General features: G+C 44.3%; 1 protein-coding gene across 3 annotated transcripts in view; it reads right to left on the bottom strand.

Annotated features, from left to right (window-relative positions):
- Positions 1-957: 957 nt before the first annotated feature.
- The window catches only part of ASTN1 (astrotactin 1), a 318,993-nt gene continuing 305,217 nt past the window's right edge, over positions 958-14,733 (bottom strand). For all 3 annotated transcript variants that reach the window (XM_074389834.1, XM_074389833.1, XM_003925340.4), the window contains exons 21-23: positions 13,970-14,070; positions 6,263-6,446; positions 958-4,393 (exon numbers count right to left, since the gene is read on the bottom strand). In XM_074389834.1, coding sequence (XP_074245935.1) covers positions 4,156-4,393; positions 6,263-6,446; positions 13,970-14,070 — 523 coding nt within the window. In that variant the 3' untranslated portion in view covers positions 958-4,155. The remainder of the gene's footprint in view (positions 4,394-6,262; positions 6,447-13,969; positions 14,071-14,733) is intronic.

The raw sequence follows: 14,733 nt of genomic DNA, 5'->3' as shown, positions 1-14,733 counted from the left end.
GGGAGGGGTGTCAAAAAATCTGTGGCCACATTTTAGAACTGCTACAGTCATCACCTCCTTTTAATTGCCCCTGCTTGGACAGGGCCTTGGATTCTGATCATTACTTTTCAAGAGGACCTATTAAGCCCAGGCACTTAACATCTGATTATTGAAGAATTTAAATGGAATCACACATTTTGATGGCAGCTGAGATAATCTCCATTTAAAGTGGCATTGTAGAGAGAAAGAAAGAGATGGGAGGGATAGCATGGGGAGAAATGCCAGATAGCGGTGATGGGGAGGAAGGCAGCAAGCCACACTGCCATGTGTGTACCTATGCAACAATCTTGCATGTTCTTTGCATGTACCCCAAAACCTAAAATGCAGTCAAATATATTTTAAAAAATAAATTAGTGCAAACATTAAAGGAAGATATTACATGCTTGGGATTACCTATCTTGAAGCATTTCATAAGTCAGTCTGTCTCAAACACCCCTACACAAGGCGAGACAGGAATGAGTCTGGGAGGGCCTTTTGCAACATTTTTCTTAAATCAGCAAAGTATGAATTTCAGGAGCTCTCACAGCATCCTGTCCTTCTTTGTCATGGTTCTCCTCACCTCTTGGCGATAAGTTCAATGCCTAATTTTCCCCAATGCTCTCTGATAGAGAACAAGCCTGTAACTGCTGCATTACGCATAAGGTCTAGAATATAGCAGAGCTATGCAGCAAATACATTTCACCGGCTACTTATTTGGAGAAGGCTGTAGAGAGAAGATGGGACTCACTACTATTTAATGGTAAGTTTATAATTTGCTTTGAAATATTTGATTTTTTTTCTAGTTTGAATGAAGACTGAAAGGCCCATATGTTTGGAATCTGAAGTGTAACATTTAAAACCTTAACAAATTCTCTGGTGGGTCCAACCAGGTCACTCAGATTATTGAAAGACACAAGATAACATCCACATACCCAACACTTACTAATAGCTTTGTTTTATTATTCAGTTAATTATTTCACCTTTTATAATCATACAATAATTCTTTTTTAAACAACACTGTTATACCTGAAGATGGTCATATTATATTCTTTCTTCCTTCTACAGTAGGAAAGTGTTTTTCTTCATACTCAGTTTTTTAATAGAACATTTGAATATCAGGAAGTGTAGTTAACTAAAAAATAATGAACTGACCAAACTCCATGAAAAACGATTGCACACTCAATTACAAGTCTAATGCTATTACAGTGGCTCATGTACATTCAAGAGGAAATCCCAGAGGTCTTGGGGACACGGGAGCTCGGGGAATGTTGGTGGGATATAAGCACCTCCCTCAATGCCTGTTTGGCAGCTTGAAAAGTTGAGGTTGAATACTGGTCCCGTACCATCACCCTTTCTAGCCAGAATGGGTTCCTTCAGGCAAGCTTCGGGAAAAGTCAGCAGGTTGAGATTAACAGTGTCTTCCAGGGTGAAAAAATCCTCCAGCCAACTGTACTACCATCCTAAGACTTTCCCCTGCCCCACTCGGATCGGCCTTTTTAACTTGAATGTAAGTAGGCCCCAGTCATAGGAGTTGTGTGCGGTGTGTGTGTGTGTGTGTGTGTGTGTGTGTGTACATACATACACACGTTCAGTGAGAAGAACTCAAGGGGAAACTGGAGGAAGAAAGTCTTGGGGAAAGGGGACAAAAGGGAGGGTCATAGAGAGAAGCAAAGGACAAAAAAAGGTGGAGGAACGTGGGAGATCAGAGGAAAGATAGGAGAGAGGGGAATAGAAATAAAAACAGAAGGACAGGGGCAGAGGAGTGACCCCGATACCTGCCCCACCCTCTCCCTGTCCTGTCAACTCCCACGTCATCCAATCCTGGGCAGGAAGGCATCGGCAGCCTCACCCTCCTTGCATTCAAGCCTAAGACACCGTGTTCCGCACAGATGTGAATGGAAGGTTGGCAACACCGTAGCAGCAAAGAGATACGCCGGCCCCTGTCAGATTGGCCTGTCGCATCTTCTCTGGCGATGGTGAGGTATTTGCCCTTTGAGGCACTTTAACTGAGGCTCCAGCATTTTCCACAGGTGGGACAGCCAATTTTTCTGATCTTTGCTTTGGAATTAGGGGAATCTCTGAGGCAGGTGCATCAGAGAGTTTGAAATAAATCAGTGTTTCTCTGGAAAGAAGCAGAGAGGAGAATGAAACCATCCTGTGCTTTATCTCAGCCTCATCACAGGCTTCCTTCCCAGTCAGGAGGGTGGGGAGGAGGGCTGTGTGCGGTGGAACTGGGGATCCCAAGGGTGCTCTAGCTCTAAAGGCTAACGGCGCACTTTGGCCCCTCCTCCTTCCACTGCACAGAGGACATGTCCATGCCACAGATGCTTGGGAGAGGTAAAGCTCTCTGGGCAGGTGCCCTGTGGGGCTGAGAGCTGGGATGGTTGTGTGCCAGATGATAACTGAAAACAGAACTGAGTATCCCAGGGTAGCTAAGATCCTGCCTCCTGGAGGCCAACAGCCTGAACTCACACTGAAACTTAGTGTGAGTTACAGTGCATGAGGGATTTGGGGCAAGCTGTATAACCTCTTTGCCTCATTTTCCCCAGCAGTAAAATGGAGACAAGAATAGCACTTTCCTCAGGAGTTGCTATGAAAATTCAGTGATACCTAAAGTGCTTAGAGCAGTGCCTGGCATACAGCAAGCACTCAATAAATGTTATCTGTCATTATTACTATTTAGAAAATAACCAGTATAGCTCAATGACTTGCCTTATAGTTCCCGCACTGCTTTCCTGACCTTTCTTGTGTGTTTCCAAATGAGAAGCCCTAGTCAAAGGCATGGTGGCTCAGTGTGCGTTCAGGCCACTGAGGTGTGTGGGACAGCTAAGGCCATCGCCAGCTGACACAGCCTCGCCAGCCTCTTTCTGAAAGGATGGGCTTTCTGTTGCCTGGGCCACTATTCATGACCATGCCAATGCTTGGGCAGTGGGATGGAAACAACACTCTAGCTCCTCCTGCAATTAGGGGTGCTTGCCTACACAGAATCCCAGTGACCAGATGGACAGTGACCACAGTGGAATCCTCCTGCTTATGGTCATCGGAGAAACAATTTGCAAAACCAGCAACACAAGCAGATTTAGCAAGGTGGGCAATGAACAGAAGTTTTTGTGATCAATAATAGCTTTAGTTCACTGTAACACTGAAATGAAAGTATCCATTCTTCCTAGACCCAATCAGACCTCTGCCAAGCCTTATCTGTGCAGGGTAAGAGGTGTGGGGGTTAAAGATAATCCAGGCACATGGATGTATATTGGTGGTCTGGAGAAGTCCATCCAAAAGAAGCATGGGTTTTTTAAAAAAACAATAAACTCCACGTCTCTTCTAGAATGTGGACTGCTAACTAACTAGTCTCCCAGGTAGACTTTTCTGAAGGTGCATTTGACAGATGGCATCTTGTTCCCTCTCAAAGAAAGATCACGTTGTTCAGAGGGGGGGACACAGATTTGACAGAGGGAGATTTAATCCCAGTCCTGGCTTAATATAAGGAAAGACCTCGAAACCCAAGTGGCCCACTGGGGCCTATAACGAAAGCTGGGCCCACCTTTTGGGTATGGAAATAGTGATGGGAAGGCCTGGGAGGAAAACCAGGAGGCACAGACAAGGGCCACCTTCTCCCGTTTTCTAATTGTCTTTCTCTGTGAGCAGGGCCAAGGCTCCCAGAGTGAGATGCTTCCCGAGGAATGTTTGAAGGTGAGGCCTAAGGCAGGCCTAACAAGGTTCTGGCCTCACCTCTGTCTCCAGTTGCAATAGATTCAGGAACTCAGTGAGCACGGGGTGCCTACTTAATAGACTTTTCACGGGGAGCATGGCAGAGCTCTTGAGCATTTTTGTAAACTTCTCAGGGAAGAAAAAATGAATGGACCAAATCAATGGCAAAGCAAATCCCAAAGTAATCCTTTAAAGAAATACGGCGCTGCATGAAGCCACTGGCTGGCAGATTTCCCAGTCATGCAGATGGAGAACATCATACTGAAGAAGTTCTTCAGGGAGCAAGGATCACTTTCTCCCTGGTTTCAGTGTTGCTGTGGAGGTTTTAATGTTCCATTAAAAAATATTAAAAATCCACAAACCAGCCCAGATGGATCCCTTCTCTTTCCCGTTTCATTCTGGCAGCAGCTCGCTGGCCTTATGGTGTTAGATCTCTTTGCTGTCCCCATAGTCATTGTAGGGGATGCTCAGGGTCTGCTCCTCACACGTCTTCCTTAGGTCCCGGCTGAGCTCCGCCCAGTCAAGTCCATAGGGTTTGATCTCGCTGTAGCGGCAGCCCAGGTACTTGAGGGAGCTGCGCTGCAAGCTTATCTTGGGCTCCTGAAGGAGTCCATTGCACCAGCTGCTGAGGTCCCCAAGCTGGGAAAGGATGAGACCAGCTTTCCTGTGGATCAAGCACAGAGGTTACTTAAGTTAGAAAGAAGAGAGAGTCTGGATGAGCACAGCTACTGTCAGTGTGAGACTCTCACACTTCAGGTGGGCAGAGTGAGGTGTGTTTTGCTCCCTATTTTATCTTTGGCACTTAAAACAGTGAGTCTTCCATAAATCATCTGCCCAGCAAATGAATGAATGAATGAACGAATGAGTGGGATAAATGTTCAAAGTGAGCAAGCACCAAAAAGAAACAAAAATGCCAGCCAGGAAAAATAAAGAAGAGAAAATAATATTTTAGTGGAAACGCATGCTTTTAGAAAATCATAGAGTTGGTAGGTTTGAAAGCTAAATCGAATCACGTTTCTTTAAAGCTAGTCGTCTATCATCACTAAATGACAATGTGCTTGACTGGATATTTCCCTTTCAAGGCCACTTCTGAACTGGTAGAAGCAGCCGTTATGTTGAACTGAAAAGGATATGAGATGTGACATGCCTGGATGGAAGTAGCTGTAGTATGACAAAGGCAAGGACAGTAATGCCCTCAGTTCATGTTGACACAGGATTATCCTTTGGGAAAACGCAGACTGTCAGTTGCACACTTCACCTAAGTAACCTCCAGGTGAGCTCATGCTCCATTTCTCCACCTCCCTCAGAAAGTTGGGAGGCCATTATCATTGTCACTGAGCCCCAGTCAAAGGAGAGGGAAAACAAAGAAGGTGATGAAGGTCACCTGGGCCAGTGCAGATTCCTGAGAGAGAAGGCAGAGGGGAGAGCAACGTGCCCCAAGTTGCACACACTGGAAAGGAGCGATCCCTCTGGGCCAAGAGCACAGACTGTGAGAGCCTCTGGCATCTAGCTTGGGGGAAATGACTAGCATGTCACTGGTACAGCCCTTTCTTCCTGGCACCCATTTCTGGTGTCACAGATAAGGAAAGTGTTTTCTTCAGTTCCTTCCTTCCTCTCTTCCCTCCCTCCTTCCTTCCCTCCCTCCTTCCTTCCTTCCCACTTCATTGTTTTCTTCCTTCTTCATTTTCTTTCTCATTCTTTTTCCTATTCTCACAGGCCTTCCCCTATTTTTATTTTTTCTTCACAAGCACCTAAATAATTTGGTGACATACAGGTACCAACATTCTATATGAAAATCATTTTTATCATATCTATCTGAAAATTTCCAGAAAGTCTTTTCTTTCCAGGAAAGTCTGTTTTCTCAAAGCAGCAATATACAGTTATGATGAACACAACAAAAGAAAAGTGATACATCTGCACATTCTTCTCACTTCTTACTTTCCAAGCACTTGATTCTGTCTGTGTAGCCTAAAAGCAATGGGTGTGGACTATTAGGCAGTTGTGGTCTTGGGACCAAGAGAAGTTAGCAAATACTATGCGACCCTAGCTCTGGCCAAGATTGACCTCAAGATGGGTCTTTGATTACTCTCATGTTGAATTTCAAGAGATGTGGAATTTAACTCAAAACAAGTATTTGCAATACATATAACATATGAAAAACCTATTTTATGAATATTTTTGGATAACCTCTTTAATAAAATTCCAAATTATCTTTCACAAGACCTTGCTTTTGGCTCTTTGAGTTTTAGAGTTTGGAATGCTATGTCAATATGATAAAGAGGAGAGTAAAACAGGTCAAGAGCAAAATGTGTTTCACAGTTCTGCAAAAGCATTCATGGCTGGGCTACGTAAATAGAGCTTATCCAAAACTAATCTGCATTGAGCTGAACTGTCTTAAATTAGGGGACTGACTTTTCTGAGTGCCTAAGCTCATCTAGGAAGTCTCTGCAACGTCATGGACACAGTGTTACAGCATAAGAAGTACAAAAGTTCAAGACGTCTTTAAAAGAGTTGGCACGGTTTTTTTGATTACCTGGGACCTAATTCGTCCTCACATCGCCATGTGAATTCCCCAAAGCTCTCATAGTGCTGATTATAGTGGTAGAGGACCCGATGTAAGGTGGGGGAACCCAGATCCAGGAGGGTATTATAGGCGGTCTGCTGCTCCTTCCCACTGGTGTAGCCATTGAAGAGATTGTAGATCTTATCTGCTATTTCTGGAAGGAAGAAAAGGAAAATAAGTTAATACCTATGTAAATATATATGATAATGTATATATACATTATATATGATCTGTATCATATAGATATATCATATATAGACATGTAGATCATATATAATATATATAGCATGCATATATATCATATAGTATATACCTACACATACGTGTGGATTTGAATGTATAGTGGTGTATATACATATATACATACATGCATGTTTACTTATATGTATGTGAGTATGCTGTAACTGAAAGAACACTAAACCCAAGGCCTAAAGAAAGTGATCTGAGTAACTCACTATGCGTCTGCCCCACCAGGCTTCAGTTTTCTAATCTATAAAACGAAAGCCTTTGACTAGAATACCTCTAAGGTCTGTTTCAGTTACAATGTTCTTCGTTTCACTCAGGTTTCCTAAAAATACCTAGCTTGAGGGAAAATATATTAACACTTTTTTGGCAAGTGCAATCCCAGGGAAGCAGGAGTGAAGATCAAGGGAAATGAAGCAAGAAAGAAGAGAGAGACATGTCAGGGAGAGCATGAAGGAGCTGGCCACGCCTTCCCGATGAGCTGATTGCTTACATTTTGCAGCAGATGATGTATGAACTACTGGATCTCGCTTGTGTCATCCAGGTGTAGAAGGAAAAATTTTATCTCCAGCTTCCATGCATGACTGGTCTGAGTGTGCTCCCATGAGGCATTAACAACCCTGCACTTCTAGCTGGCATATGCTTGAATACCAGGGGTCCTGCCAAAGCAGTAGGGCAGCGCTGGCAGCGGGTGGTGGGCTTTCGGCTCAGGGATGAAGTGAGGCACTGTCAGGCGGTGCTTGCAAGTGACAGGAAGAGCCTGGAGGGGCCTCGTGACCGTGGAGTAGCAGAACTTTTGCTAGGACCACCTAGACCAGGTACAAAGGCAGATCTGTGGAGACTCAGAAATGGCATCTAGTGTAAACGAGTCATCTTTCCATTTAATTTATGTCCCTGCTATTTCTTTCTCAAAGGCACAAATTGCTAAGTCTGAAGTTGGTGATGCTGCAAAGTGGAAATGATTTTGTATAGACTTGGCCTTTTATTCTTACAGAGCTCAAAGTACTTCATCATTAAATATTCTCTGTTTTAATGTGTCAGAAAGATGTATTTACATTTTTCTCCCTAAACAGCTGGGAAACTCAGATCTGGAGAGCAATGCTTTGTCTTGGATGTGGTGGTAATTCTGGGGATGAAGCAACGGAGTCCACAGGTTCCCAAGCCACAGCTTGGCCAATGTGACCCTTGGTTAGCTCGCAGGCGCGGCAGCCTGATTCCCTGTCAAACTTCCGAGTGACTTCAGCACTGCTGGTCATGACAAAGTCATCCTTGTAGCAGTTTCCAGAGTTGAAATGAATAAATTCTACCCTGCCCAGACACTGCAATTATTTCTTTACTTTTTTGTCTTGCCTGTTGCCTATGAGGACAGAAGCCAGATGTTATACCCTCACTATTCTGAGTGGCTAGCACAAGGCCAACCTAGTAGGTCCAAAAATGTTACCTGAAAGAATACAACCCACACCTTGGGAAACAATTCAAATTTACTTTGGGGAAGAGTTTCTCAGTGATCTCTCTATACCAGTTTACACTAATACTTGGAGCCACCATATTTAGCTGCGTTGCAAATAACTTTAGTACAGAAATCCATTTAGATTTTCAGGTTGTTAAAAATTCTCATATTGTTAAAAATGGAATCAAGAAATAAAAGAGAACAGTGATTTAAAAAATAAATACCTATGGTGTCTCTAGTTGTTTATCGAAGGCCTGTGATTGCCAAGAACTTCACACATGTGAATTCCAATGCTTACACCATCACTGAAAGATGGATATGAATGTGCTTGTTTTACAAATGAGAAGATTTGGAAAAAGGCCACGTTACCTACCTGCTCAAGGTCACACTGCCAGCGTGCAACGAAGTCAAAATTGAAAACTATGCCTATCTACTGTTGCTATTGTGTACCGATGCTTGGGAATCGGTGATGTTTAACCAATTTAAGGTACAGGAGGCAGAGTTATGGGATGGAAAATCTGGGATGACTCTCTAGTCAAGGGCATTGCCCTGATTGAACCATAGATGCCAAGAAAAGGGGAAATCCTAGTAGCTGTGCAGGGGAGCCGTCATTTCTAGAGTTAAGAAGCCAAGGGACTACTCTAAGAGCTGTGTGGTGTTCCATGGAAGGCAGGGAGCGCTTGCTGAGAGAAGAATGACCAGAGGGAGAAAAAACGCTGGTGATAAGACCAGAACTGAGATAGGCGGATTTGGGTTTCCGCTCCTACCGCTGCACTGGTGCTAATCTGTTCTTAACTGCTTGTGATGAGAAAGAACGAGCCCCTGCCAGGCCCTGGCTGTGGCAGTCTTTGCTGAGGAACAGCGATGGCTGAGGAGGTGCTACCATTCTCCTAACCTAGTAGTCACACCCAGCTGGAGAAGGCTGAGGGCTCCCAGCTTTTGCAGCACATGAGATGAGACCAGTTTCCACCACCAATCTCCTAAAACCACGATATTCTAGCTTTTGATGCTTAAAAGCCCACATCAGTAAGTGAGGTGATGTCTTCAGAAAGATCTATGCTCCAGGCTCCTACAGCATGAATATTTCTGGCTCCTCCTATTTCCACAGAAAGAATTGAGAGAATTTATTCCGTTAGTCTTCATAGCATCTCAAGAATTTACTAACTCAAACAATGGAAAATAGTATAGGTAAGTTTAGTTATAATTTCACTCAATTGCAGGTTCACAGAAACCTTGAGTTATTCAGGACAGATACGTATCTTCTCTTCAGAAATAGGTTACGATGCAGGTGAAAATATGGCAGGAAGCCTGTCTACACAGCCTCATCACAAAAGCATGACCAGAAAAGAACTGAAACGTCTCCGGCAGGAGGATAAATGACCAGGGCTGAGACTGAGGCCCTCAGACCCAGGCACCATGGCATCAAATGGAGTTGGGTCACACTAGCTGTGGGGCCTGGGACAAGTTACCTAATCTCTCTGGGTCTTAGTTTCCATGTCTGTTTAATAACGGTTAATAATACATACCCTCCAAGATTCTTGTGAGAATAAAAGTGATATTAAATGTAAAACCTTAAAAAAAAAACCCACAATGTCTGGACATAGTAAGCTTATATTTATTCATTTATTCAATAAAATTGTTTCTGAGTGCTTACCATGTGCCTGAGAGTTTCCTGTGTACTTGGGCAACACTGGACAAAAATACTCACCCTATGGCACTTACAGTCTAGTGGTAGGAGACACTCAGGTCAGCAATAAACGTAGTTAGTAAAATATAGTGTGTTAAAAAGTCGGAAAAAATAGACCAAGAGGAAGTTCCTCCTCTCACAGCCCCTGTATTTCTTACTGCTGTGAAATCTGTTCTCCAATAATTAAAAGGAGAAGCAAAAGGATCTGGCAATGGATGGGATGCAGAGCGTGAGAGCAGGCAGGGGACACTCCACTGTCCATTATGTCAGCCCCCAGCCCACAGTCCTCCACGGCTTCCCACTCCAATCCCAGTGGCCCATTCTGATGGCCAGGCTCTGGGGGATCCTCCCCACAGACTCTTGGAGCTCCTCTCCTGCTCTTCTTCCTCCCTCCACTTCTTCAAACATGAGCCAAGAATCTCTGTATCACTGCCCCCCGATCTGGAAAGATCTTCCCCTACATTTCTGCACGACTTCCACCCTCGCCTTCTTCCCAAGCCGCTCCAGTTAAAATTCTACCCTCTTCTGCACCTCCTACCCCACAGCCCTGCTTATTTATCTCCATAAAACACATCGCCATCTGAAATATTATACACGTTACTGTTTGGTTGTTGTTGGTCACCCCTGCTAAGAGATAAGCTCCATGAGGTAGGAGGTTTGGCTCCTGCTTCCTAGGACAGGTATTTAGTAAGGGCTTAATGTGTGTCGAATAACTTAATAACTTCATGAAATCAGATTATAAAATTCTTGAACACAGATTTTGACTCTAATTACTTTTATCTGGAACATCTAATAGCAGGGCTCGATAAACAGCTGTGGAAGGAACAAATAAAGGAATGGACAAACATTTATGTCCACAGCAGGAAGAGAGAATGGGCATCAGGGAGGGGTGGATGAGAACTAGCCTCCCCTGGATGAAACTTTATGAAGAACTCTCAGAAGGCCAGGGCCTGACCTAGAGCCTAGCAAAGAGGGTTGATCTGATCACTCACACGAGCTTGAACCTACTGGGGGAAGGCTGGTTTCAGCAAAACATGGGTAGAAACTTATTTCCACAGTGGCTTTAGTGTCATGCTTCAGGAAAATTCTTCAGAGAAAGTATCTAGTTTAGGGTAAATCTTCACATAAGGGATAAAGTCTGGCTTTTAGCTAGATAATGAGGGGCTGAAGTCATGCTCCAGGTCACTTAAAAGGTAATTCTCATTTGTCATTAGATTTAAACTCAGACGTGACTGTAGCAAGATTATATTTATGATCACCATCTGGGTTTGGGGGAGACAAAGCATCTATTTTGGTAGAACTGTTAGAACTGTATTAATTTGAAAGGATACCTTCAATTAGTCTAACTCATTAATTCTGGATTTACCCTGAATAGGACACCTTCGTGGCTGAAGGATAACAGGCCCTGAGAGTGTTATTTTATTGTCTCAACACTAAATTGGTTCTTCTGCTCCCAGCTCATCCGCTGAGATTTCAAACTCTTTATTAAGAAGCACGAGCAGGCAGAGCACATCCTGATAGACTCTGGAGGGAGGGCTTGGGCTGACCTGAAGGAGCCCTGCATGGAAAACTGTGTCGTGGTCGCTCCCAGCAAACTTCCCTACATAGGCCACTCTTTACTCTAGAAGTCCTTTCTAGCTATCCATCCCTGCAGGTAGCATCATGCTGCATCCCTTCCACCTGCTAATCACCTCCCTGATGTCTCACTACTCATTGCAGGCTGTGCTACCTGCAGACACCAGCAAACTCTCCAACACACCTCACCACCTGCCTCTCTTTGGCTTACAGGAAGAAATCAGCAGACAATGAAATAAGGGTGCCATGGGTCCTCTCCAGACAGTCTCTCAATGCCAGACTCTGCTTTCCTCATCAGGGAATTGCAGAGACCTTCAAAAGTCATTCAATCTGTACCCCATAAGCCAGCAGCACTCACTCCAGAGGGTCTAGAAAGGGAGACTTTTAATATGTAACTTGAAAGGCTCACATTTTAGTGAACCTTTTCTTCTACACCACTATTTAGAGACAAGGGGAAGGTCTTCAGTCTTTGACACAATAACCCTCTAACCATTTGTAACATGAACAAAATGGGAATTGGAGTAAAATAACAAGTATGAGTGCTGATTCTGCCAGATGCTTTGTGACCTTGATCACTTTGCTGACTGTTCTGAATCTCAATTGCTGCATCTATAACATGGGGGTATTGTGTCATTCATTCAGTAAATACTTTTACTGAATAATTATTACGTGCCAAGCATTGGGTGTTGTTTTTTCTATTTTAAATTAATTCACTTAATTTTCACTAGAACCTCATTAGCTAGGGTACTATCTGCCCCATCCCCATTTTACAGATGAGTAAACTGAGGCATGCGGTGAAGTAACCTGTTGAAGATCAAGCAGTCAGATGGGAAGCAGGAATTTGGACCTGGGATGCTGATTCCAGGTTCTCAGCAATTAGTTAGTCAACCATGCTGCCTCCCAGGTGTTAGTGACCTAACAGTGGGCAAAACAGACTGGGCTTCTCTTCTCATGGAGCTCACTGCCTAGTGAGGGAGACGGGCATTGAACGCATCATTATAATAATAAATGATGATGAATGTTCTGAACGAATGAAACATAGTGCTGTGAGGATGCTTCATTATGGCTCCTGGCCCCTTCTTTCCTGAAGAAAAGACACCTGATCTGAGATTCGCAGACTAAGAGGAGTTCATCAGTTGACAGGGTAAGAGAATTCTAGGTAATGGGACCAATGCGTGTAAAGACCTCATGGTAGAATGGAAACGGTGCTGGAATAACTGAGGAAGGCAGGGAGGCTGGAATGCAGACATTGGCTAAGGGAAGGGCTGAAGTGCTACAGAAGTGGGCTGGGGCCACTCCATTTAGGTCCTAATGTACCTGTTTAATGTGTTTGTCACAAGAGTGGATCACGAGGTCAAGAGATCGAGACCATTCTGGTCAACATGGTGAAACCCCGTCTCTATTAAAAATACAAAAATCAGCTGGGCATGGTGGTGCGTGCCTGTAATCCCAGCTACTCAGGAGGCTGAGGCAGGAGAATTGCCTGAACCCAGGAGGCGGAGGGTGTGGTGAGCTGAGATCGCGCCATTGCACTCCAGCCTGGGCAACAAGAGCAAAACTCCGTCTCAAAAAAAAGAAAAAAAAAAGTTTTAAGAAGGGCCTGTGAGATGATCAGATGCCTGTGTTGGAAGTAGCCCTACCTTTAACATGCTATTTAGATTAAAATGTAGGTGTTTTCAGACATACAGTGCTACAATATTAGTGGTTTTAATTACTGTGAATCTAGGCCACCCTTTCCCCTGTGATTTTTCAACATCACAGTGTCACCCCTTGGACATTCTGGGATCGTGTCCCTCCTGTCAATCTAATACACTTGGAGTCAGGAGCCATATATAAGGTGGTTTAAGGGGTATCAGCAAATCAGACTGGATACATTATTTCTCTTATTGAAACTTACACAACCTAAAACTTCCAGCATTAACGTCTCTGTTGATATGCTAATGCTACCCATTCAATACTACCACGTTAGCGGTTGATAAGATTACTTAAATTAGTGCTGGAGCCTTGTAGAAGTGGTGACCAGAATGAATAAAATTTTGGCTATAAACAAGGTATAAAAACCTTAGAACAGGGGATGATATCAAGACCAGCGCGGGATTGTCAGGAGGAAAAGGTGGCTTTGTGCCATGGATGTTGACTGAAGACAAGCTTTCTTAATTTTTAACAGGGACTGATCCTGCAACACGGGAATCATGGAGGCACAGTTATTTGTCAAAGAACTGGCCCATAAGAACTTCAAAATATAGAACTAAATATTTTGAATATTTTTAGGTGTCTTTGCTAGGGATGGGGGGATTTAGCAATTAACTCCAAAATACTGTATATGTCAATTCAAAATAACCTTTCAGATGTACAAAAACCTATAAACAAAGTAAGCCACCCCACCAGTATCTTGAGGCAGGGGTCACAGGTATCACAGGCACTGCACTGTGTACCTAAGCACCTGGCAGATGGTTGTGTATGCTAGGGGGCTTCATCGGTGTCTCTCATGGGCTCCTTGACTTACGACTATGTGGAGGAATACATGATAAGGACTTCTGCCAGCGGCTGAGGAGCATTTCTGGAAAGGTGATGCTCCTATACTGCGCCTTGAATTCTCCTTCCCTGCTGAGCTCCAGGTGTTCCATTTGACTCGCTTGGTCTCTCTTTCCTCATAGCAAGGGGTCGGGGGGCGCACCTGGGTCATTCCTTCAAAAACCCTGCTGACTTCAACGCCTCTTACCTTGAGCTTTAACATCATCCACCACGGGGCACGGCGTCTTCACGATCACGTCGCTTGGCCTGGAGCGCCGTCCTGTGCTGTCCACTCCCCACAGCGTGAACCTGGCATGGAATGGGAGGGCATGGTTAGCAGAAGCAGTGTGGCTGGGGGCTAGATCTCCATGGCCCTTGCTCGTGGCCCAGCTCTGCCTGGATGGGTGGCTCTTGTCATCCTGGGTCACGTTTACTGCCATCATCCCAGGCAGAAAGATGCAGCCTAGAGCCTCTCATTGTTTCCTGGTGGGTCTTGGGTTGTCATTTGCTGTCTTGAATGTATTTTTTGGCAGAAAGCATCATGGCGTTAGGCACTGATTCTCAAAGTGGGGCCCCGAGACCAGTAGGACCAGCCTTATCTGGGAACCTGGGAGCAGCAGGCCCTAGCCCAGACCCACTGAATCAGAAACTCTAGGGATAGGGATCAGACCTCTGTGCTTTCCCAAGCCTTCCAGGTGACTCTGGTGCCAGTTAAACTTTGACAACCACTCAGGGAAACAGTTTATCTCTTTGGAAAAAGATGGTCAGAACTTGGGTCTGAAACCACGTGGTTATAGTGAATGCCCGTGAAACAGAAATGATAATAAGACTACTTATAAACCACCATGAAATGACATAACAATGTACAGAAATAACTGAAAGATAACATGGTTCATAATGCTGCATATATCATACGAGTTCTCTTCAGTTCTGTCTCGTGTGCAGGCAGCATCTCTACACAAAAGACTGGGG

Source organism: Saimiri boliviensis, chromosome 19, assembly GCF_048565385.1.
Source record: "Saimiri boliviensis isolate mSaiBol1 chromosome 19, mSaiBol1.pri, whole genome shotgun sequence".
Classification (NCBI taxonomy): Eukaryota; Metazoa; Chordata; class Mammalia; order Primates; family Cebidae; genus Saimiri; species Saimiri boliviensis.
This window is presented reverse-complemented; position numbering and strand designations above follow the sequence as displayed.